General features: G+C 37.0%; 1 protein-coding gene across 5 annotated transcripts in view; it reads left to right on the forward strand.

The window, feature by feature from the left end:
* The first annotated feature begins 1,405 nt into the window (after positions 1-1,405).
* The window catches only part of LOC130217711 (ankyrin repeat and SAM domain-containing protein 1A), a 128,281-nt gene continuing 102,424 nt past the window's right edge, over positions 1,406-27,262 (forward strand). For all 5 annotated transcript variants that reach the window (XM_056449889.1, XM_056449888.1, XM_056449890.1 and 2 more), the window contains exon 1: positions 1,406-1,820. In XM_056449889.1, the coding sequence (XP_056305864.1) occupies positions 1,642-1,820 (179 nt within the window). In that variant the 5' untranslated portion in view covers positions 1,406-1,641. The remainder of the gene's footprint in view (positions 1,821-27,262) is intronic.

Here is a 27,262-nt window from a genome sequence, read left to right on the forward strand (position 1 = left end):
TATCTCCTGACCAATGCACTCAAGACCCAAAGGTCAGGTACTGCTTTTATCATCCGGTCATGCACTATCCATCTATAGCATCATTTCAATATGTACTGTAGATGCCACAGATCTCCCAATATTACTCTCATGAGGCATGCACACCAACTACAAAACCCTAAAACTGACATAAAGTTTTACAAATAAAGATTATTTTGTTTCTTTAGGCTCTTTGTTGACATTTTGCACAGAATATTTTACATTCAAAAATAACTTTTACAATATTCAACATTAAATAACAAATAAAAACAAAAATAAATTAGTTTACATTGTTTTACATTGTTATATTGGGGGTTTACATTGTTCCAGATTCAGTGCATTCAACAGTTGTTAACATTGCAGTAATCAATCCATTCATGATTCAGAAATAAGTCTGATACACCTCAAAAGTAAAGTAGATTCCTCCACAATGCTTCTTTCTTTCACAATTTACCCAATCACCAATAGAGGGGCTATCATGCTGCTTACACCAGGCCCACACTTAATATTCATTCACTTTCTTTTCAGCTCAGTCCCTTTATTAATCTGGGGTCGCCACAGCGGAATGAACCACCAACTATTCCAGCATATGTTTTATACAGCGAATGCCCTTCCAGCTGCATCTCAGTAGTGGGAAACACCCACACACACTCATTCACATTCATACACTACGACCAGTTTACTTGATCAATTCCCCTATAGTGCATGTGTTTGGACTGTGGGAGAAACTGGAGCACCCGGAGGAAACACACGCCAACACGGGGAGAACATGCAAACTCCATATTTTGATACGGCTGTGGCTGGAAGCTATGTGGCCCAGAATTATTGATATTATTTATGAAATTATCTATTATTTGTATTTTATTAATGCCTACCCCTACGCCAACCCTAAACCCAACCCTCACAGTGATGTAAAACAGTAATTATACTGAGTATTATTCATTTTATTTATTAAATGAAGCAATAAACTGTATTTTTTTAACATCTACACTGACCCCAACCCTCACAGTAATGTAAAAACAGTAATTATGCAGAATATTATACCTATTGTTGATGAAATAACACATTAAATTGTATTTTATTAACATCTACTCCTACCCCAACACTTACAGTAATGTAAAAACAAGAAATATGCAGAGTATTATTCATATTATATAGTAAATTTTACATTAAATTGTATTTTATTAACATCTTCCTCACAGTAATGTAAAAATATCATTGTTGTACAGTGCTGTATTGAAGTGAGTATCCGCAGCTGTATCCCTTCTAGACTTCCCCACATACGGCCGCCGTCCATCGATTTCAATCCCCTAAATGCTCCTCCGCCGTCATTAGTGTAATTAAATGATCGTGCATAATAATTATAATTCTCGCGCGACGTCACCAAGGAGCGCGCCCGTCAGGAAGTGACGTGTCGAGGAGAGCCAGAGGAAGTTTGTGCGGGCGCAGGGAGAGAAAGTTTCCCCGGAGCTGAGACGCTTGGAGCGGGAAGAATCCAGACGGAGCCGCCGCTGCTGCACCGGAGCTCACCAGCCGAAAAAACGCGTCGAGCGGCGGGTGGATGTGGTTTGGGGCTGCGGTGGATCCGTGTGTCCGTGTGATCGTCTGCCTCTCCGCCGAGGGATGGGGAAGGAGCAGGAGCTGCTGGAGGCGGCGCGCACTGGGAATCTGGCCGCCGTTGAGAAGCTCCTGTCCGGGAAGCGGCAATCGGCCGGCTCGGGCTCCGCCGGTGGAGCGGGATCCTCCGGGAATGTGGGTACTGGCGGACACAGCTCTTCCCATACGCTCTCCAGTCTGCTCAGGTAAGAGAAACCCTGTGCTGGAGACCCACACGCTTCCCTCCACAGCGGTATTTAAAGAAATTAGCCTGTTTTTAATGTGTGGACGCAAATTATGGAGTGCCAACTGTGCCAAAAATGGACGTTTCGCACGATACGACATCACGGAAGGGTTTAAAACGCGGTGTTTTTCTGTAGCAGGGATTGTTTTCACAGAAGGCTGTTTATTGTGAAGATTAATTCACAACAATAACTGTAGGTGTACATTGTGGTGTACGTTGGTTTTAGATTAACCTGTTTGGACTGTCAGAATACTATTTAATCAATTTAGCATGTTTTTTATGCATGGATGCAAATTATGGAGTGTGAACAGTGCCAAAAATGGGACACTTCGCAGGATACAACAATATCACGGAAAGGTACACAGAATGTGTTTATCCTCTCCAAAATGCTCAAGATATTCTGGACAAAGCCACAATGAGCGCCTCCTCCGCCATGATATAACGGTAAATAATACGGTTGTCATGCCAACTTTCTACTTTAAACAGAAGCTCACAGCGGTTGCCCCGCCTCCAAGCTCTTCTGATTGGTCCACTACTGTGAGCTGTGCTGCGTGTGAAAGTTAAGATCTTTTAATTTGACACAGCACTTATGTGTATGCTGCTTTAAAAGACACGAGCGTAATGGTCACACATGTCAGCACGTGTTTATATTGAGAAACAATAGAAAAGTAGTGCGATGGAGAGGAAAAATGCATTCTGTGTGAACGGCCCCTAAAACGCTTACGATCAATTCACACGGGGCTTCAGCGTCAACGCTTGACAGAGGGTGTGTCTGAAGTTGGGGCTGACGTGATCGTCATAGCAGCGCCAGCCAATGAAATTAGTCCGCAATTGGCTACTGTCTGAGCTGGGGTATTTGCATAAAGCGATCGGATTGGCTGACGTGTCAGCTGCACGTGAAAAGTTGAGAAATTCCCAACTTCTGCAGCAAGCAACGCCACTGAAGCGGCGCCAACAGATCCGCAATGCAGTCAATCCATTCAAAGTGAATGGGAAGCATTAACGTGATTAGCTTAATGTATCTAAACATCAACCAGAGAAACGCAAATTTCTGTCATACTTGACTAGTAATGAACACTAACTACTGTAAAAAGAAGGAGACCCTATTCTATAAAGTCAACAATACCACAATAAAGTAGACATGAAAAGTGACCATAGTGATGCTGTGAGCTCACAGTGTTGTGTTGAACAGTTCATCTGTGCAGGTCATTAACTAAACAATAGTTTACCCTTTATTAGGTGTGGCTGAGGTATAGGGCGGGGCTAACACACTTAACCACACCCCTCCAGCTGTCATCGCTATGACATCAAACAGAAACGGTGTGCAGGAGGAGGAGTCTGTTAGGTTGTAATAACTCTACCCAAAACCCTTTTCCCCATCTTTCTGAATGACACGCCTACTTTACTACATCCAATCAGCTCGCAGTACTCCCACGCCCACTGTTTACTCACTTAATATTCCATTTCTATAGGAACTGCGTCACAATATGGAAAAAAAAAAGCGGTGTCAGACTTTAGGTATTTACTCCCACATTGAAGTCTATTTTGAGAAGAAAGCTTAACATGTCTTAATGTACCTTAACAGGAAGCAGGGAAACCCCAATTTCTATCAAATTTTACTTGTAATTAACACTACTATCAAAAGAATGAGCCCTGCTTCCACAGCTAAAGGAACAGTACACAGTGAAATTGACTCAAATTGAAGAAAATGTGACTCTATAAAAGATAACATTTGGTCCCTCTCTAGAGAGAGTGAAACTTACTCTGTTAATAGAGTCATTTTACTCTATTAAAAGTTAATTTTACTCAATTTTGAGGAAATATTTGACTCTTTCATGTAATATTTGACTCTATTTTGAGTTTTTGAAATTTACTCTCGTACTGTTTTACTCCATTTAGAGCTATACGAATACGACTCTGCAAATGTTTTAACTCTGTTCAGAGGAACTACAAGTTTACTCTGCCACTATTTTACTCAGCTGACAGCTATAAGAAATCGACTCTGCTACTATTTACTTCTCAAAAGGGTTGTATATCATCAAATTAGAGAACTGCAAAAAATAATTCCCCCTATCCAGAGAAACTGTTTGAATGTTCACATTTTACCTGTCAAAAACCTTTCAAATAAACATGAATTTCAGAAAATAAAATCAGAACTGTTATGTTAAGCATTCGTGCTTCTCTGGTAGATTTTTAGGTATATTAAGCCACGTTAAGGGATTTTCACTTTACGCCAGGGGTGTCTCAAACAGTTCCTGGAGGGCCACAGCTCTGCACAGTTTAGTTCCAACTCTAATGATATTTTTAATTTAATTTATCTGAATTCAGTCATCTCCATCACTCGTTTCTCATGCGATACTAGGAAATGCACATCCACACAGGCTGATTTAAACACAGCTAGTGTGACTCAAATGTTCATCCAGAATGTGTTAGTTTCTTATGATGAAATAAAAATGTTAGTGTGGAGAACAGATTTCATCATTACTAAACCCTGTGGAATTAAAAACTCTGTGTAAATGCATGTATTTTATTAAAAAAGCATAAGGAAGTGTGTTTTTCTCAACGTAAACATGACGATGTTCCTCTTTATATCATGAAAGCATGAGTAACTGCGCCATCATCTCTGCTGCTACAAAGCAAAATACAGCAGTGTCGTAACACTCACACACTGTACATTCCTGCTGCATGTGATTTACACAGCCATTTAGAAGTGTAATCTGTGTGTGTGTGTGTGTGTGTGTGTGTGTGTGTGTGTGTGTGTGTGTGTGTGTGTGTGTAAATGTAGATTTTTCTCAGTGTGTGTATGGACAGCTGATCACATCTGCGCGCGCTTGATGACTGCTGATTTATTTTGCATATCAAAAAGTGCAGTGTGAATAACAGATCTCAGAGTAACTGAGCTGTCCGCTGAGTGTGTGTTTTCATGTCTGATCTGAAGAGTTATACAGACGTTTGGGTGGTGTGTGTTGAGAGTTGGCGGTCTGGCTTGATATGTAGAAGTATTGTCAGTTTTCTAGTAGGTGTAGTATCTGTGTTTCAAGCTTTGAGCTCAGTAGGATGTGTTTTTGGAAAGAATAGTTTATTTTAAATGGAAATTAAAATGTCATTTGTCACATAAACAGTCACACATGTGTAGTAAAATGCTTATAAAAGTGCTCGTGACCTTATATATGCATATATATGAACAGTGCTCAGCATATATAGGTACACCCCCCACAAATCTCTCTTTTAAATTAATGTTTAATAGGAAGCTCTACAGTATTATATTAGTGCATATACATTAGATTAGTCAGTACTGAAGCCAAATCTGGAGCTCATCTAACAAAATAACTTAAAATAACGGTCCAAAAACTAGTACAGTTAAATGTATACGCTATAGAAAAATACAGGATTTAAAAAGGAGGAAAAATCAAGAGAAGCAAACAAATGTATAGACAATTTAGGGCTGAGCGATATGGGCATAATATCATACCCCGGTATTTTTAGGAGGAATGACGGTATACGATCTTTATCCAGTATTTTCCATAAATGGTTAATTGATTGTTAAAGCCTTTATTAAAACTTTATTAAACATTTTTGAGCAAAATATAACTCAAACACAGGGCTTTCCCTCTCTGTTTACAAGTAAACATCTGCACAGAAATGAACAGCTGCTTACATCTTTGATTAAATAAATACAGTACAGGTTTTTCTCCTGCTTAAAGCTGTCGCACAACATTCGAATGATAATATGTGATTTATAAGCAATTAAATCAGCTGTATGTATTATTAGTTACACATTTACATGTGTGTATTGTGCACAATAATTAAACAGTGCACATATTGAAGATATCTAAAGATCAGTCTTTCCCTCCATGTAATAAAATCCTGCACTTTTTCTTTAGTTTTGACTAAACTTGCTTTACTGAATATTAAATAAGGAGATGAAAGCGAATAGACTGTAGATATGAGATGTAATGAAACCGTTTCAGAGTGCTGTGATGAAGTGTTGGTTCAGTATATAAATGTAAACAGTCATTATAACAGAGCAGAAGGCAGAGCTGTTATAGAGTGTTATAGAGTAAATGTAAAGAAGAGAGCGTCGTGTAATAAATACTGAACTCATTATCAGTGAATATCAGCTGGTTTCACTGTTGAAATGCGATATAAATTCCTCCCATTTTTGCGCTTTTAATTCTTGTGAACACATTCAGGTGCTGCTTGTCAGTTTGACAAGGCTTCTACGTTCGTTCTTGCTGTCAATTGCGGAAGAAGTTATCGATAAAAGGTTACTGATAAACCGCTGTGACAGCTGCAGGCGCTGTGTGACGTGCTGCACGTGAAGGGGAGTCAAATTTGTCCGGGAAGTCAGAGAGATTTCTCACCACACCAGCACTGAATGTTCCTCCATGTCGCGTGTAGTGATGGGTCATTCTTGAACGATTCGTTCATTTTGAACAAATCTTTTGTATGACTCTTGGAGTGAATCAGTCTTTGCGCACATTTGTGCAAGAGGAGCTCGCGTGCTATATTGGAGTGGTCAGAATGCGCACATGTGGCCTTAAACCATATCGATATGAACGATATTAGATAATACCGTGTTGGGGAATCATATCAATATAACCCCAGAGCTCGATATACCGCCCAGCCCTAATACAATTTAATTGAACTATGCCATTACACGAGAAGAAACAATTGAATCTTGTGTCACGATGCCCATTTGTCGTTTACGACTCCCCACGACACCCTATGCCTGAAATCATGTGATCTGACCTCGGCTTTATAACTAACCTACTGAGTGAGCACACTTTCATTCTGCCCAATCAGAATCGCACAACTGAATTACTCACAATAACAACAGAAAACACACAGGAAAGTGCTGACAAGTGTGATGATGACATCTGCTGATTCACAAGCATTAATAGACGAATTAAGAAAAACAGCATTCGTAATATAGGAATATTGTTGGTTTCGAAGTCACAGACACCAAACAAAAATCGGGCATTTTTAAGAGCGTCGCTGAATTGTTGACACAGATTATTGAGCTGAAGCTTGAATTAAATTAAAATCAGCTTGAAGCTTGAATTAATTCATAAATCAAATCACAATTACAATATCTATCAAAAAAACATCACAATTAGATATTTTCCCCAAACAGCACATCCCTAACATATATATATATATATATATATAAACACATGCAGTTTTTCATCAAGTATTTATTCTCTCTTATATTATATATTATTTATTTATTTATTATTATTGTTATTTTATTACATATTTATATATATGTATATCATTACTTCTTTATTATTATTATCATTTTTTATGAAAATGGTGTTATACAGTGTAAAATATTAATCTGCACTGGATAGTTTTTATACCTTGGGCTTAATAAATCCCCATTTGGAGTCCAGATATCATGCCATTGACTCATCCTGCCCAGCTTTTCTTCAGTCAGATGTCTTTGTGTTCGCTGCATCTATGTGTGTGTGTGTCTGGCAGAGCAGATCAGTGTGTGTGTGTGTGTGTGTGTGTGTGTGTGTGTGTGTCGGAGGAGGAATATAAACGGATGATCGGCTGGAAATGCTGCCAGCAGCAGGAGGAAGAGAAGAAGAAAAGAGAGCTCTGTCTGTCCTCGTCCAGAGATCTTTAAGAGCATCAATCTGTATTTACTCAGCAGAGTCTGAGTTATTGGCAGGTGTTAAGGGGAGTGCTGTGTTTGCATGCAGCTCTCTAATGAACATGTCAATAGTCTTTTGTGCTGCGAGTGTGACTTACTCTGCGCGAGTGTACAGATGACTTCACAATTATTCACACTCCTGTGGATTTTTGTTTTCTTTATCAAATATTCCCCAAATTATGTTGAACAGATTCAGGAATTTCTCACAGTATTTCAGCAATATTAGTGTTGGATTGTCTCCAGAATAAACCACTGTTATACAATGACTTGCCTAATTACCCTAACTTTACCCTAATTACCCTAGTTAAGCCTTTAAATGTCACTTTAAGCTGAATACTAGTGTCTTGAAGAATATCTAGTCTAATATTATGTGCTGTCATCATGGTGAAGTGTTATTAACACTGTTATGATCAGAGATGTGCTGGAGAAATTCTAATATTCAGGAGGGCTAATAATCCTGACTTCAACTGTATATATGTACACAAGTATGTAAACATCAGCATGTGCAGTCCAGTCATATCCAGTCTCAGCTTCTGGAGGAGTTGATGAACTCACTACCCAAAACTGGCAGTTCATTACAAGGTTTCTGTAGCGTAATATGAAGCACCGACACACACAATACAGCACTGCAGACGACTATACATGTGCAGAACACACGTTTTCAAGGTTAAACGTTGTTGAATGAAAGATCGAGATCCCATAATGACATTCAGAAGCAGAAATAAATGAGGGAAAATAAAGACATGAAGCACAAAATATGGAAAACTGTAATATGAAATGAGTTTTTGACCTATTTTAATCTCAGAATAAAGGTCTGTACAGAATATGACTAAATATATTTACCAACACATCAAATAAACTTGAGTTTTGGACGATACAGAGTATGAAAAACAGATTCTGTCTGGAAACATTGACTGATTGACTGAAAGAGATGATTAAATGAGGGAGAATGGTCAGGCTTTTGGAGGAATTCAGCTGTTACAGCTGTGAGGTGAACATAGCGGTGCTGTGATGGAAGATTAATATGAGATTAATATAATAATAATATAATAACACCAGGACAGTGACACCTCCAGAAGGTTTCCGCATGCTTGTAAACTGAAGAGAAACACAAGAAATGTGTTTTTCTGTCTTTGCTGGGTGGAACGTGGCGTCATGTTGAGACATGTCATGTTGTTTTGAGAGTCTGAGAGTTTCTGTCTCTCTCTCTCTCTCTCTCTCTCTCTCTCTCTCTCTCTCTCTCTCTCTGTCTCTCTCTCTCTCTCTCTCTCTGTCTCTCTCTCTCTCTCTCTCTCTCTGTCTCTCTGTCTCTCTCTCTCTCTCTCTCTCTCTCTCTCTCTCTCTCTCTCTCTCTCTCTCTCTCTCTCTCTCTCTGTTTCTCTCTCTGTCTCTCTCTCTCTCTCTCTGTCTCTCTCTCTCTCTCTCTCTCTCTCTCTCTCTCTCTCTCTCTCTCTGTCTCTCTCTCTCTCTCTCTCTCTCTCTCTCTCTCTCTGAAGGAATGTTGTTTGAACATGGCGCCGTCTGCAGATTTAGACATGCTGCTGTATCTGCATGCTAAAGTCTGCTCTTCTGCTTATTAGTGCTGTACATCATGTGTTTGCAGTCTCGATCTCGCCGTGTGTTCATTCCCAATAGTCACATCACAGGATCTGCAATGTAGCGTGTGTATGATGATGTGTTTTTGAGGCCTGTGACTGTATGAGGATTTTAACAGCACTCAGGCGTAGGGAACGGTCCTGTTGAAACTATAATGACGATCCATTGAATTATCTTTATTTTTATTATTCGTTTACTGTACCTCACTACTGTTAGACACTATAAAAACTATACAGCTCTGTTTATTTCATTCCTTCATTTTCTTTTCCGCTCAGTCCCTCTTAATAATCTAGGCTCACCACAGCGGAATGAACCACCAACTATTCCAGCATATGCTTTACATAGTGAATGCCCTTCCAGCCGCAACCCAGTACTGGGAAACACCCATACACTCTCACATTCACACACACTCTCATACACTATGGCCAATTTAGTTGATCAGTTCCCCTATAGCACATGTGTTTGGACTGTGGGGGAAACCGGAGCACCCGGAGGAAACCCACACCAACACGGGGAGAACATGCAAACTCCACACAGAAACACCAACTGACCCAGCCGGGACTCGAACCAGCGACCTTCTTGCTATATATATATCTTATATATCTTTATCCCAACAGGCCAAGCAGTCAAGGGAAAATTAAAGAGATAGTTCACCTAAAAATGTATATTCACTCACTTATTCCTCTTCCTCAAGGGGTTTAATCCTTTAAGTTTCTTTATTCTGTTGAACACAAAAGAAGATATTTTGAAGAATGCTGGAAACCATTGACGTCCATAGTATAAGAAAAACAAATCCTGTGTAAGTCAATGGTTACTGGTATTCAGCATTCTTTAAAATATCTTCTTTTGTGTTTAACAGTACGTAAACTGCAGAGTTTTCATTTTGGGGTGAACTGTGCCATTTAAAGTACATGTTTTAAATAACATAACAACACGTTTTAAACCTAATTACAGCTTAAAGGGGCAGTTCACCCAAAAATGAAAATTACATCATCGTGTACTTATTCCAAACCTGTTTGACTTCATTCATTCTGCTGAACACACACAAAAGGAGATATTTTGAAGAATGCTGGAAACCTGTAACCATTGACTTCCACAGTATTTATTTTGCTTCCAATGGATGTCAATGGTCACAGGTTTCCAACATTCTTCAAAACATCTGCTTTTCTGTTCAACATAAAAACGGATAAAGGTTTAAAACCACTTGAGGGAGAGTAAACAGTGAGCACATTTTAATTAGATGTTGGAAAAATCTGACACTGGGATATTTAGTTTATCTGTGATATATATCAATATGAATCTAAATTCACCAGATGATTTGAACAGCTTCATTCCTTTAGATCGACTGGGATGATCAAGCCTTTTTCTATGCATAAATCATAATAAATTACAAGCTAAATTTAATAAATAAACAGTATTCAACTACAGAAATTGAACAATCAAATGTAAAATAACAGGGTCATTATTGCATATATAATTTTAAAAAATAGTAATTCTTAATAAGCAGCACTGTGGTTACACAGCAAGAAGGTCACTGGTTCGAGTCCCGGCTGGGTCAGTGTGTGTTTCTGTGTGGAGTTTGCATGTTCTCCCCGTGTTGGTGTGGGTTTCCTCCGGGTGCTCCGGTTTCCCCCACAGTCCAAACACATGCACTATAGGGGAATTGGGTAAGCTAAATTGTCTAGTGAATAAGTGTGTGTAATTTCCTGTGTTGGGTTGCAGCTAGAAGGGCATCCACTGCGTAAGACATATGCTGGATAAATTGGCGGTTCATTCTGCTGTGGCGACCCCAGATTAATAAAGGGACTAAGCAAAAGAAAATGAATGAGTGAATGTAGTGGATATATTGATTATTGCGACAGGCCTACTGACTACACACATTCTCCAAATATTCCTCCATCATCATCAAATAATAGTGTAATGCGTCTTAAAGTAGCTTCAGTCATGGTAAGCTCCATCTGGAAACATTTATCCACTCCCAACTGCTCAAATCACTGCAAAGTAGTCCATTAAGCATGAAGTGTTTGGAGAACAGAGCATGTTTTGGGTTTTGGCGAGGATAATCGAGGCTTTATAGAGGTTAGCTTCTGTTTTCTGCTTTCGTGTTGTTTGAATAACACCACACACACACACACACACACACACACACACACACACGGCTCTGTTTGATGTGGCTGCTTTACAGTGTGAACTGTGTGACCCATCTCTATCACTTCCTGATTTCGTTTCACAGACTAGCTAGGTTATTTTGGGTCAAATATATGTAGTCATGAGGGGGTCTGCTCACAGGTACACTGTAATAATAGCTGTAAATTAGCAGTTTTCCATATTTTGTGATTATTATTATTAGTTATTTATTTATTTCTGCTTCTGAGCTGTATTTAGGCATGGGCCGGTATCAGATTGTGATGGTATGATAACCTTGGGCGGTACTGTGATCAATATATTCTACTTTAATGTCTGGGTAGAGAAACAACAGCTTTTCCCCCATTGAACACAATATATTTGATCTTAAGTTTTAGATGTGGAGGGTCTTTTTCTGCTGGGGATACGGTTGCCCTAAAAAACATGTAAACAAAACATGTAAAACTAGCACTAGCTGGCTAAAGTATGTTTCAGACAAAGATTGGTGTAGCGGAAAAACGGTTCAAAATCTGCACGTGTGCTCCTCATTTGTTCAGGCTGACCCAAGGACTGCTAATATGTATATTGAGTCTACGAGAAACGGTGTACGAGTGTGGGCCATAATACTAACATTAGTTTGTTTTTAGTGCTGTAGCGCCACCTATGGGCTGATTTGGATGAGTCTTTGGATGTGAGAAGCAGTAAGGCCCGCTACCGTCTGACAAATTTTGAAGCCTCTAGGCCTTACAGTTTGGCCTGGGCAATAGCAATTATAGCAGAAGTAAAATAATAATAATAATAATAAAAATCCTAACAAAAACAAGAGGGTTTCAGTGCTTCTTACTCGAACCCCTAAAAAACACTACTGTACATATACCAGAGGATCTGTATAACAGAAAACCCGACTTTTCCAAACCGCGGTAAACCTTGAAACTGGTTATCGTCCCATGCCTAGTTGCATTATGGGATTCTTTTATACAACTTTTAGTTTTGTAAACTTTTATTGTTCAGTTAATAAAAAAGTGACAGTAGAAGTGTGTGTTCTGCTGTATAGTGTGTGTGTTGGTGTTGTATATTAGACTACAGAAAGCTTGTAATAAACTGCAGCACATGTTCTGTTATTCTACACACTTATTTCTGCAGATGTTTGACAAAATTCTCTGCAGATATAATGAAAAATGTCCGCAGGTTCTGTCTGGCCCTGGTTATAACCCAATTGTAGATTTGAATGAGGGTTAGTTCACCCAAAAATGAAAATTCTGCTATTTATTCACTCTTCCCTTTTTCCCAAACCAGCCTGAGTTTATTATCATTATTATTTTATTATTATTATTTTATTATTTATTATTATTTTATTATTTTATTATTATTATTATTATTATTATTATTATATTATTATTATTATTATTATTATTATTTTATTATTATTATAATTTTACTATATTATTATTATTATTATTATATTATTATTATTTTATTATTATTATTATTATCATTATATTGTTATTATTATTATTTTATTATTATTATTATTATTATTATTATTATTATTATTATTATTTTATTATTATTATTATTTTATTATTATTATTGTTATTATTATTTTATTATTATTATTATTATCATTATATTGTTATTATTATTATTTTATTATTATTATTATTATTATTATTATTATTATTATTATTAATATTATTATTATTATTATTTTATTATTATTATAATTTTACTATATTATTATTATTATTATTATATTATTATTATTTTATTATTATTATTAGTATCATTATATTGTTATTATTATTATTATTATTATTATTATTTTATTATTATTATTATTATTAATATATTATTATTATTATTATTATTATTATTATTTTATTATTATTATTATTTTATTATTATTATTGTTATTATTATTTTATTATTATTATTATTATCATTATATTGTTATTATTATTATTATTATTATTATTATTATCATTATTATTATTTTATTATTATTATTATTTTATTATTATTATTGTTATTATTATTTTATTATTATTATTATTATCATTATATTGTTATTATTATTATTATTATTATTATTATTATTATTATTATTATTATTATTAATATATTATTATTATTATTATTATTATCATTATTTCTTTTTTTTTGTCAAAAAATGATATTTTGAAGAATGTTGGAAACCTGTAACCACTGACCTCCACAGTATTTGTTTTTCCTACTATGGAAGTCAATGGTTACCGGTTTCCTACATTCTTCAAGACATCATTTTTTTGTACTCCAGCTAGATTAAAACAAGTGAAGGGTGAGTAAATGATGACAGAACCGTCATTTTAGTGTGAACTATCCCTTTAATAACCCACGGGAACTGTATTCAACAAAGTAAGTGTGAGGTAAAAGTAGGTTAAAATGTGTGTTGGAGTGAAGGGAAGTTCCCCTGACCTGCTTTGGACTGATTCCAACAAGTGTGTGTGTGTGTGTGTGTGTGTGTGTGTGTGTGTGTGTGTGTGTGTGTGTGTGTGTGTGTGTGTGTGTGTGTGTGTGTGTGTGTGTGTGTGTGTGTGTGTGTGTGTGTGTGTGTGTGTGTGTGTGTGTGTGTGTGTGTGTGTGTGTGTGTGTGTTATGTGTGTGTGTGTGTTATGTGTGTGTTATGTGTGTGTTATGTGTGTGTTATGTGTGTGTTATGTGTGTGTTATGTGTGTGTGTGTGTGTTTGGCCTGAAAGTGCACCTCCTCTGGATTAAGTTTGGTCATGTGTTGGACATTTACCCACTCCTGCTTTCCCTCTTCTCTCCTCTGTGGTTCATTGTTCAGAAACGACAGCTCTTCCTTTTTATTGATATTCATCAGCTTGATGCTCCAGTTTTACCAGTTCAGGAACCCTTTGGTGTCTCTTTGTTTCTTCAGGGGCTTTCACAGTAGCACTTCTGATACACACCCGGGTGTGTTTGATGCCTGATTAGTTTGTTTTAATAATGTGTGTAACTCTGCATGCTCTGTTCATGTAATGCTAATCAAACCAAGATCTTTTCATCACAGAATTGTTAACATGCTTTAAACAAGGCATTCTGTGGACGCAAAACATGACCTTTTCCTTACATAATTGTTAATGTGCAGTCAACAAGCCAATTCCCACACTCAAACCAAGATCTTTTCCATGCTGAATTGTTAATGTGGATGCAGCTAGCTGTTTTGCAGGTTTAAAACGTGATATTTTACACACAGAATTGTTATTTTGCACGCAACAAGGCATTTTCCACACTCTAAACATGATTAGTTTTTATTGTGTAAATTAATGTGAATGCAGCAAAGCATTTCGCATGCTCAACATGATCTTTTGCCTACATAATGGTTAATGCATATGCAACAAGCCATTTTCTGCACTCTCAACATGATATTTTACACAGAATTGTTAGCGCACATGCAGTTAGCCATTTTGCATGCTTAAAACATGATCTTTTGCATTCTAAATTGCACATGTGACTAGCTGTTTTGCATGATTAAAACATGTTATTTTGCACACATAATTGTTAATGTGCATGCAACAAGGCATTTTGCACGCTTTAAACATGATCGTTTCCATAAATAATAGTTAATGCTCATGCAACAAACCGCGTTCCACACTCAAACCAAGATCTTTTGAGCACAAAATTGGTAATGCACATGCAACAAGGCATTTTGCATGCTCAGTTGTCTTTCTTTTGCATATAGAATTAATGCTTGCTCAAAACATGATCTTTTGCATGCAGAATTGTTAATGTGCATGCAACTAGCCATTTTCCACGCTCTAAACATGATATTTTACACACAGAATTGTTAATGCCCATGCAAGTAGCCCTTTGGCACACTCAAAACATGATCTTTTCCATGCAGAGTTGGTAATGTGCATGCAACAAACCATTTTCTGCACTCAAAGCAAGATCTTTTGAGCACAGGATTGTTAATGCGCATGCATAAAGGCCTTTTGCACGCTATAAACAATTTCTTTTTTTGCATACAGAATTAATGCACGCCCGACAAAGCATTTTGTGTGCTCAAAACATGATATTTTACACAGAATTGTTAATTCGCATGCAAGAAACCATTTTGCATGCTTAAGATATGATATTTTGTGCACAGGATTGTTAATGTTCCTGCAACAAGGCAGTGTGCATGCTAAAAGCATGATCTTTTGCACACATAATTGTTGAAAATGTAAGTCCATAACTTGCCTGGTGAAAATATGAACAGTACGCATCAGGTTTACTACTTCTTTCCCTGATGAGATGTGAATCTCAGCTGATTTTCTTTTGAATGACTGGCCCAGCTCTAATCCACACAGACACACTGAGCTCATGTTTAATTAGGCCTTCTGTGCTTTAACAGGTTCACACTCCATTGATTACGCTATTAGATTTTGTATCTATCAGTGCCTTTCATTCATTCAATCTATGCCAAAACTGGTGAAATTGACACTGGTTATAACTCACACCTAATATTAATGTATTAGAATATGAACAAAGGCATCTTGATTTAATATGGAATTAAATAAATTGCCTTGTGAAATGATTTTGGTCTTTTTTTGGTCATTTTTCTTATATTAAATTGACTTGTCTAGGCTAAATGAGGGTGATTTCTGCTTGAGGGTTCCCACACTCTACTTTTGACACTCTTCACACTCTTGAGTCATTTTCAGTTTCCTCTCTCTCACAGTTAAAGCTCTCCGCTCTCATTTATTCATCTGTGTTTAAATGCATCTTAAAGGGGACCTATTATGGCCCTGTTAACAAGCTGTAAAACACCTCTTCTGCTATCTTTAGTGTGTGTGTGTGTGTGTGTGTGTGTGTGTGTGTGTTTGAGCTGAGAATAACACACAGATAATGTTCTCCAGCTCTCTGAAACTGACCCTTTCAGGCTCTCATCCTAATCGTGGTGTTTTGGTGACTGTCGCTTTAAATGCAAATGAGATTCAAGGGAGGGCGGAGCTACAGACGGCTGTGCAACAGATGTAAAACAGCAGTGTGTGTTGTCAGGTGTGCATGTGTGCTTCAGTGTGAGTGTGTGTTCAGTCTTCTGTCAGTCTATGTCAGAAGTGATTTCTGCATAACAGGCCTCCTGTAAAGCATTAAGATAAGATCATTATAGGACGTTGTGTTATCTCTACTCGTTTGACTGTCAGTGGTGACCCAGAATGCACTGGGCGTGACTGAACTGACCCTGTTGAATCACTTCTGCCCTCTCTTGTCTCTCACACACACTGGAATCTGGTTTATCAGGAACTGAACACATAAATTGAAGCTAGGCGTGAGTTTTCCCTGTAAGTGTGTTTGGAGTTGACAGTCAGATCAGCTCATCTGTGATTAAACTGGGTTTAGCAGCCCATCATGATGTCTAAAGCTGTGCTGCTGTATGATACTGGACAAATTCCCTTTATTATATTGGGGGCGCCACAGTGGAATGAACCGCCAACTTATCCAGCTTATGTTTTATGCAGCGGATGCCCTTCCTATACACACTCATTCACACACACACTCACACACTACGGCCAGTTTAGTTGATCAGTTCCCCTATAGCACATGTGTTTGGACTGTGGGGGAAACCGGAGCACCTGGAAACCCACGCCAACACGGGGAGAACATGCAAACTCCACACAGAAACACCAACTGACCCAGCCAGGGCTCAGACCAGCAACCTTCTTGCTGTGAGGCAATCGTGCTACCCACTGTGCCACCGTGATGCTGCTGGACTAATATGCAATATTATTGTTGAGTATTATGATAACGATATAGCTACCAAGTTGACAATTCTCTAGAAAAACGCCATTTTAAATTGCTAAATCATATATTTACACAATAATATTTAAATAAGCAGGTAAAGATGTTCTTCAGATGTATTTAATTCTAACTCCGACTATAAAACTGTCAGATATTGAGTCTTTAAAACGCTCTGAATGAGAGTAAACCTGATATGCAGATATTCTGACTCTCATTGGCTGTTGTCATTTTCCTCTCTCATCTCGACTCCGCCCACTAGTGTTTATTTTCAGCTCCTGGTTCAGCTTCCAGCCAATAACAGAACACCAGCTACTGGGTTAAAGATAGCAAGGCCCCATCCGATTGGTCAGATTTAGATAACCAATGCATAAAATAAATGTCCTTTAGCACACTGCTCTTGCTCTCGTTTACATCAGAGAATGTGTTTTACAGAGGTTTCTGGAGTTAACAAGATGCCTATGATGCTGTTCTTGAAAGCTTTGTTAGATATGCTAGCTGATGCATCTCTTAAAGACAGGATGGAGAAGTGTTGGGCACGATGAATATTGTAATCCTCCAGTTTTATATCTGCATTGCGTCCTCAGTCAGGTGGAGAGGATTCTGAATGATCCAGCTCATTTCAACTGTCCTCCCTCTGGCAGGAGATATAGAGTCCCTAGTGTAGGTTAAACTGATATCAGAAATCCTTTGTGCCTGTTTCAGTGGGTTCATTTAACAAGAGTTTATCTTAATTAGCATAATAATGATTGTGTTTTGTATTGTTTTTATTGTTTCTTTTAATGGAGCAATATGATGATGCCCATAACACATACAGTTTACTACTACTGCTACTTACTCTTCAATGCATGGGTGGACATTACAATGGGAATGTATAAAGAGGAGCAAAGTATTGCATTAGTGAATCAGAAAATAAAACCATTGATTTAATTCTGGAGAAAATGGACCAGTTATGCAGCATCTCACATGCCTGAGGTGTGTTGTTAGTTTAAATCTGAACCCTGAACCCTCCCTGTCACATTTATAAAGTAATGACGGATGAAGAATGAAAAGCTCCTGTCAGAATAAAACTCAAGCGCTTATATTAGACCAACAGGACAGAAACTGATTTTCAGAGAATCTGAACACATCATTTATAAAGTTCCCCATTTCTAAAATACATTTCACAGAACGCTGCAGATTTGAGTCAGTAACTTTAACACAGGCTTATAGGAAATTCTGCAGCCTACATCACCCAACAAAAACACACTGTGACTGCCGTTTCTGGGAGAATTGAACAGTAGGGGGCGCTGTGACGTACACAACCGTTTCCTTTTTACATGAGTGATATTTACAGGAACATATTATGGACTAATAAAGCATTATTGTGTGGTGCAGTTCTTCACACAACTCCAGAATAAACACTGTAGCTGAATGCGTTTGTGTCACCAATATATCTCCATATGCACTGTAAAACAGTCTTGTTTTAACAAGTTAAACATTTAGTTGAAACCTGATTGACTTGTTAAAGTAACGTAAAGTTTTGTCATGTGATTTTTCACAGTGTGTTCAACTTTTCTGACATGGTCATTTTGCCTTGTACATATCAAGGTAGAAGTACAATTACTGGCCACTTTATTAGGTACACCTGTCCATCTGCTTGTTAATACAAATTTCTAATCAGCCAATCACACGGCAGCAGCTCACTGCATGTAGACATGTAGACATGGTCAAGAGCATCTGCTGCAGGTCAAAGCGAGCATCAGAATGGGGAAGAAAGGGGATTTAAGTGACGCTGAACGTGGCATGGTTGTTGCTGCCAGACGGGCTGCTCTGAGTATTTCAGAAACTGCTGATCTACTGGGATTTTCACGCACAACCATCTCTAGGGTTTACAGAGAATGGTCCGACAAAGAGGAAATATCCAGTGAGCGGCAGTTCTGTGGGCGCAAATGCCTTGTTGATGCCAGAGGTCAGAGGAGAATGGCCAGACTGGTTCCAGCTGATAGAAAGGCAACAGTAACTCAAATAAGCACTCGTTATTTGACCTCAACAACATGAAAGCATGGATCCATCCTGCCTTGTATCAGCGGTTCAGGCTGCTGGTGGTGGTGTAATGGTGTGGGGGAGATTTTCTTTGGGTCCATTAGTACCAATTGAGCATGGTGTCAACACCACAGCCTACCTGAGTATTGTTCTGACCATGTCCATCCCTTTATGAGCACAGTGTCTCCATCTTCTGATGGCTACTTCCAGCAGGATAACGCACCATGTCATAAAGCTCCAATCATCTCAGACTGGTTTCTTGAACATGACAATGAGTTCACTGTACTCAAATGGCCTCCACAGTCACCAGAGCTCAATCCAATAGAGCGCCTTTGGGATGTGGTGGAACGGGAGATTGGCATCATGGATGTGCAGCCGACAAATCTGCAGCAACTGTGTGATGCTATCATGATCAATATGGAGCAAAATCTCTGAGGAATATTTCCAGTAGCTTGTTGAATCTAGAACACGGAGGATTAAGGCAGTTCTGAAGGCTAAAGAGGGTCCAACCCGGTACTAGTAAGGTGTACCTAATAAAGTGGCCGGTGAGTGTGTATGGTCACAGTGCACTTTTCTCATATGTCTGCTTGTTAAAACACAGTTAATTGAGTGTATGTAAGTGGTTTGCTTTCTGATCTGCACAACATCGGTTATCAACATGCTGTTTTTATACTGAAAGCAGAAAGAGAAGTTAAAATATATATAGTCTCAGACTCTGAAGACTTCTTATTAACTAATTTCTCCACATTTGACTCACAAGATTAGTCAGCTGGTTTCAGATTTATTCATCAGGCAGAGCCATGTGTGTTAAAGGTTTTGTTTTTCTGTAAAATCTCCTGTTTTCTCACTCCTAGAAAGAAAAAGAGGACGTTCTAGTTTAGTTGAGCTCCTGGAAAGCCATCCTCAGTGTCGGATTTTGTGAAACAGTTGTGAAAACACTGTTCTCTGAATGGACTTTCCAGAGCGGTAATGCAATACACCTCAAATATTTGAGTAACACGTTCATTTCTTCAAGATTATTCACCCTCCTGTATATTTATTCCTCAGTTTCTGTTTATCAGAGAGCAGATTTCTCCAGCACATCTCTAATCATAACAGTGTTAATAACTCATCTCTAATAACTGATGTCTTTTCTCTTCATCATGATGACAGCACATAATATTAGACTAGATATTCTTCAAGACACTAGTATTCAGCTTAAAGTCACATTTAAAGGCTTCACTAGGGTAATTAGGGTAAAGTTAGGGTAATTAGGCAAGTCATTGTATAACAGTGGTTTATTCTGGAGACAATCCAACACTAATATTGCTGAAGGGGGCTAATAATATTGAATAATATTGAATAAAATCAGTACTTCAGCTTTCAGCAGAGTATCTGGACTTCTCCTTGAGTAAGGGATGTGTGTATTCCTGCCATCTCTGTTGATATCTGCTAAAATAAACGTCATGTTTGTTTGCTCATATTTGTTTCATCTTGTTTGGCTCTTGGTTTGCCGCTTGTTGAATTGTGTCAGTGCTCGTCTGAGGACTCGGAGGTCAACTTTAGTCTGCGTGTAACACTTAGTTCGAGTCTCTCGGCACTAAAACCTGAAACCTGGACTAGCTGTAGCCTGTAAACTGGAACAGAAGCTTTCTATTTCCAGAGGAGAGAAGTGGGTCGCTTTATTCTTACAAATATCCTGACGGTCATACTCTCACCTGTGGTCACTCCAAATATAATAAAGAAAGGAAAGGAGATGTAGTGAGTATGGTGGGATATAAGCGCTGCATGTTGTTGAGTATTGGGATATCTCTTATGATATAACATGTGCTCTACACCTTCAAAACAACACACGTTTGATTAATACCAATGGATTAGTTTAGATCACTAAAGCTTGCTGATTTATAAGCTAACATTGTGGAAAGAGTAATACTTGGCATCAGTTGTGAGGTCTGTTGAGTGAATGTGCTCTGGCTTGCTCAACAATATTAATGCCAGTGTTTTGGCTGTTTGTATCTCTCTCTGGAATTGTCACTCTATCTATTTTCTGGCTCGAGCACTACTAAAACTGTCACCCGTGGCCTATTTCACACTCACAGATGCTGTTGGGCTCATAATAACCCATTAGTGCTTTTAATAATTCGGTTAACACTAGACATGTGTTTGCAAGTCTGCCACTGATACTCAATTCTCCAAAGGTGCTTCCCCTTTTGCATATTCGTGCGCTGTTTTTCATCGTGCCAGTATTGGTTTACAGAGTATACCGTATCGTTTGCATTTGTAATGTTTATTTTGCCAGCATTGTTGTTCTTTAGGTGAACAAAGTTAATCCACTTAATAAAATGTATTCTTTAATTAATGCTCAATAATAGTCCAAGCATCTGCTTCTGCATTTGGATTGGCTCCTTCTGTGAAGGGGTTAGTTTAATAGTTCCACCCACAATATTCTTAGCCACGCCCCTCTTACCTTTAGTTTACTACCAGTGAATGATGTGCATAAAGAAAACCCCGCCCCTACTCATTATTCAGTACATTAACATACTGAAATAAACTTAAAAACCACTGAAATTTGACTTCGCAATCTGCTAATTAGAGCTGCTACTAACGATTATTGTATGATTTTTAATCATTAATTGGATCAATTGGATTAAACAATTTATTATTTGACATTTTGCTTATTAGAACTGTATAAAACCATGAATCAGGGTATTAATTATGTATAAAGTATACTTCAAAAATACTTCAAAAATACAAAAGCCACGTATCGACTTTATTGATCTTTAATTCATTGAATTATCGGTAAGTTGGGTGATTATTTTATCGGTTAATCAGATGAAAACAAAACACTTAATTTGGTTATTAGCTTATTATAACTGTATAAAACTATATATCTGGGTATTATTTATGTATAAAGTATATTAAAAAATACAAAAGCCACAAATGGTTAATGACCTTTTAATTAATTTAATAATCGATTATTTTAATCGATTAATGGGATGAAAACTAAATATTATTTAGTGTTTTGCGTATATCTGTATAGAATCTATAAATCAGGGTATTATTTATGTCTAAAAGTATACTTAAAAAATACAAGAGCCACATATCGAGTTTATTGATCTGTAATTAAAATAATAATTGATTAGTTGGACAATTATTGTATCGAATAATCAGAAAAAAACACTATACTTGGTGTTTTTGCTTATTGTATAGAACCAAATCAGGGTATTATTTATGTCTAAAAGTATACTTGAAAATACAAAAGCCACGTATCGACTTTATTGATTTTTAATTCATTTGTTAATTGATTAGTTGGGTGATTATTGTATTATTTGATTGGATGAAAACAAAACACTATTTAGGGATTTTGCTTATTAAAGCTGTATTAAACTGTAAATCTGAGTAATATTTATGTATAAAAGTATACCTAAAAATACAAAAGCCACAAATGAAACTTATTTAATCAATAATCGATTAGTGGGGCAATTATTTTATTGATTAATCGGATGAAAACAAAAGAGTTTGTTGGTGTTTTGCTTAATATAACTGTATAAAACCATAAATCACGGTATTATTTATTCATTAAAGTATACTTTAAAAATATACAAGAGACACGTATCGAGTTTATTGATCTGCAATAAATGAATAATTGATTATAAGATGATTATTTTATCGATTAAATGGATAAAAACGAAATTCTTTCTTTGCTGTTTTGCTTATTATAGCTGTATAAAACTAAATCTGTTTATTATTTATGCATAAAAGTTGTTTTTAACAGTTGCATGCTGTTTTTCATTTGATTTAGGCTCAGTGTTTTACACTTTAGTTTTTTTTATTTAACATTAAACACAGGGGAAGCTGAATTCAACAACACCAGTTCTGTATCCTCCATTGCAGGAACAGCTGTGTTTCTTGTCGTCACATGAGCAGTCCAGCAAACCAATAACTGCATTCGCTGACAACAAATTTCTAATAATATTGAGCTTAAAATGGCTTTAAAACTATTAAAAACTGCTTTTATTCTAGCTGAAATAAAACTAATCAGACTTTCTCCAGAAGAACAAATATTAGAGGAAATACTGTGAGAAATATGTGAAATATCACTTGAGAAGAAGCATAAATATTGCATATGCGGGGGTTAATATTTTTGCCCTCAGCTATATGTCTCGGTGTGCTATCGTATTAATAATCTTCTCCCGCCATTCTCCAATCCTATTAAGCCAATGCTCCTCTGGTTAATCTGTGCACAGCACACAGAGACTGCATGATGAAGGGAGTTCTGATGAGCGTGTGCCAGGGATGCTTCTGCTTTTGGCACTGGGTTCTGTACACTTAATTAAACTCCAATGGCCTGGCAGTGGGCAGCGTGTATCTCTCCGTTTGGCGCTGTGCCGTGGGATATGGATAATCCCCTGTACAGTGTTCACCACTACACTGATTGGCTCAAGAAGATATCCATTTCTGTGCTAAACATGTCTTCACCTGTTCCCTTTCTTGTATTGTCTTTATATTATTGGTGTACATTAGTGCTGCATGATACGGGACAAATATGCAGTATTAGAGCTGAGCAATTTGGCATAAAGTCAAAATCTTGATTAATTGACTCACAATTAATGAACGATTATTGATTTATTTATTGTTTACCCTCACTGACAGGTTTTGTACAGTAAATATGCTCACACATTACAAGTGAGAGATTTTTGAATGAAGAGTGCATTACAGCACTATACTATAGGGCCTCAGCGATCCTGCAGGTGGGCTGAGAGAAAATGAACTCTCAATATTATACTGTAATTTGTGGATTACATTAATAATATGCTATATTAAAATGATCAAAGTAATGCACTTTCTCCTGTTCACTGGTTGATTACTTCAAACTCAGTGCAAAAACAGCCTCATGATCACGTCTGCAACTAGTACATGCAAGTCTGTTCATTCATAAACTAGGCGTGAAGTCAAAGTTGTGTATTTTTGTGTGCACTATTTAAAATATCCGCATAGTTGTCCAAATTAATGTCCTGTGAGTGTTGTATAACAGAAGCGCGCTCCTACAGGAGGAACTGAATTACTCAACTAGTCTATTTTTATGATTATTTTTAACTTTTGAGTAACGAAAGCAGTTTAATCTGCTGTTTATCCTACAAACTCTACAAGGATTTCCTATAGATTGATGTTTACTGGATTTCTTTAGGGAATATTTGGTTTTATTTTGATTTAATGTTGATTTATCGTTCAGCCCTAGTCATCTCCTTCCTTTATTTCCTCTTTCCATCAGTGCTTCACCTTCATTGGTTTAAGTTACACCAAATTGTGCTGAACTGCTCTATTTTATGATTATGTTAAACTTTTGAGAAACTAAAGTAGTTTAAAATCTTCTGTTTATCCTACAAATGCTGTAAGGGTTTCCCGAAGACTGATGGGTTTCTTCAGGCATGTTTGGTGTTATGTCAGTATACTGTCATTTATCATCCAGCTATAGTCATTACTTTCTTTAATTCCTCTTTCCATAAGTATCTCACCTCTATTGGTTTAAATTACACCAGATTGCTGTGAACAAGCCTTTTCTTATAATTATTTTCAAAACTTTGATAATTAAGAGTAGTTTAACCCTCTGTTTATCCTACAAACGCTATGAGGATTTCCTATAGACTGGTGTTTCTTTAGGGCACATTTGGTTTTATAGGAATTTAATGTCAGTTTATCGTTCAGCCCTAATCCTGGTTTATTTTCCACCAAATTGTACCAAACTAGTGTATTTCTAATTGTTTTAAAACTTTAGAGTAACAAAAGCAGTTTAATCTTCTGTTTATCCTACAAACGCTATGAGGATTTCCTATAAAGTGATGTTTACTGGGTTTCTTCTGTGTGTATTTGGTTTAATGTTGATTAAACGTTGATTTATCGTTCAGCCCTAGTCATCTCCTTCCTTTAATTCCTCTTTCCATCTGTACTTCACCTCCATTGGTTTGAATTACACCAATCGTATTGAACAAGTCTTTTTTTGTTTATTATTTTCAAACTTTTAATAATTGAAAGCAGTTTAATGCTCTGTTATCCTACAAACGCTATGAGGATTTCCTATAGACTGGTATTTCCTGTGTTTTTAGGGCACATTTGGTTTTATATGATTTTTTGTTGTTGATTAATTATTCAGCCCTAGTCATCTCCTTCCTTTAATTCCTCTTTCCATCAGTACTTCACCTCCATTGGTTTAAGTAACACCAAATTGCGCTGTACTGCTCTATTTTTTATGATTATTTTCAAACATTTGAGGCTTAATAGGAAATGAAGGATTAGCTATTACCGCCAGAGTCTTAAATATAGTCCAACTACTGGCCATTCCCACATCCCTCCTTTAAAAGCCCATTCGCTTGATCCTCGTGTTAATTTCTGTAGTGTCGAGTGCATGTTGGCAGCAGCGTAAGAGGATGAAGATGATCCTCCAGTGCTGGTGACGCACACCCTTGAGTTGAGGCTTATTATTATGACACTTTATTAAGGTCTTCCAGACTCCTCAAGTGTTTGAAGCTTCATATCTCCCCGTGGGATATCTCATTAATTCTGATTGAAGGACTCACAGATTCATTTGATGGAACATTTTGTCTCCTTCGTTTCTTTTAGCGAGATTTTCATCTTCTCATTGTGCTCCAAGCCTATTATAAGGCCTTTCTCCATTCGGGGAGTGTTATTGTATGTTTAAACATGCATCAAATTATCTGTAATAGTGCTGCAAAATGTATCTAGGCCTATATATAAGAATAAAATAAAGCTGTTTAATTGATATTTATCCAAATGCACACAAGGATGTATGTGTTCAGGCTTTCACACAGGACGCAGGAAGCAGTGTTTAGTTAGTCAACAAGCAGATTTTTATTTACGCAAATAAATATGTATATATATAAATATACGTCTAAATATAAGTGCTAATATTTGGACTGTGTTCTTAGGGTTTTTTTTGTTCAATAAGTTCATCAGTTTTGTCTTTGGTACTGAATAATCTAATGTGAATGCACAAATATAATATCATAAGGCATCCTATAGGAAATCTGAATATTAAAGAGAAGGTTGAGGGATTTATGCTCATCACTGTATGGATAATTCACACGACTGACAAACAGTTAACTAAAACTACTCGCTTAATAAACTACTAATTAGCTGTTTATTAATAGTTAGTAGTTGGGTTTAGGTTTTGCATAGTATTGGGCATGTAAAAAAGGTCATACTGTGCTAATATAAAAGATCACACATGCGATTTAAAAACTATAAGTGCTAATATACAGCTCATATCTTAATAACAGGCTAGTGAAGCCAGCAGTTCATGCTGTGAACTGTTTCTTACATTAAATTATTATGATGTCCTCCTAAAAGAACTTGTATTTTCTTGACTGAAGCTGATCTTGGCCACTTTAAGTGATGAGTGGATGTGCACTTTTCCCAGCACTGCACCAGCATCTGCGGTTTTCCCACATGCAGAGCTGTTTTCCCCCCAGTAATGGCTTAAATGTTGACATTATGAGAGCTCTTATGTAAGGTGGCTCTCTCTGTCTGTTCATTATTTTAATCCGGGTGCTGAATGGATGTGTTTCCCTGCTGGCTTCCAGTCAGAGATGTGACTTCAGGCCAAATAAGCCTTTTTTCCTTCAACATCGGAGGGTTTCTTAATTCTGCTGTTGACTTTTGGTGCGTTCACACCAGACGCAGATGAAGGGCCAGTGATTTACATGGTAAAGCTGCTGTATGTCAGATTTGGACTCTTCTAAAGTATATAAATATCGTAGTATGTTTGCAGATATTTAGAAACATGCTCTGAACATTCTTGTTTGTCTGAGAAACAATGCTGAAGTCAGATATTCGGCTTTACTGGAACATCTGTCTTTGTTTTGGTCTCTTTAACTCCGCCCACTGCCAGATCAGCCAATAATATCTCAAAACAGCATATTTCACTCATATTTCACGTTCACTCATGAAAGCTTTCGAAGTATGCACAAACACATGCTACATACGGACTGATTAAATAAAATAAATAAATAAAAGTCTTATAAAGACTTTAAAACCTTAACCTATGCAGAAAATAAAGCCTTTGATGAAGTTTTTTCCACAGATCTAATTCATTAGCAGATAGTGTTTACAGCGTTAGCACAGTTTTGAAAATGTGCAAGTGTTTATTTGTGTATTGTATTCCTAGTTTTTATTCTCCATTTGGAAACCCCTTTTAAAATGCTGTAGTTTCTTATTTACAGGGGTGGAAAGAGTACTAAAA

Source organism: Danio aesculapii, chromosome 23 (genome assembly GCF_903798145.1).
Source record: "Danio aesculapii chromosome 23, fDanAes4.1, whole genome shotgun sequence".
NCBI classification, from domain to species: domain Eukaryota; kingdom Metazoa; phylum Chordata; class Actinopteri; order Cypriniformes; family Danionidae; genus Danio; species Danio aesculapii.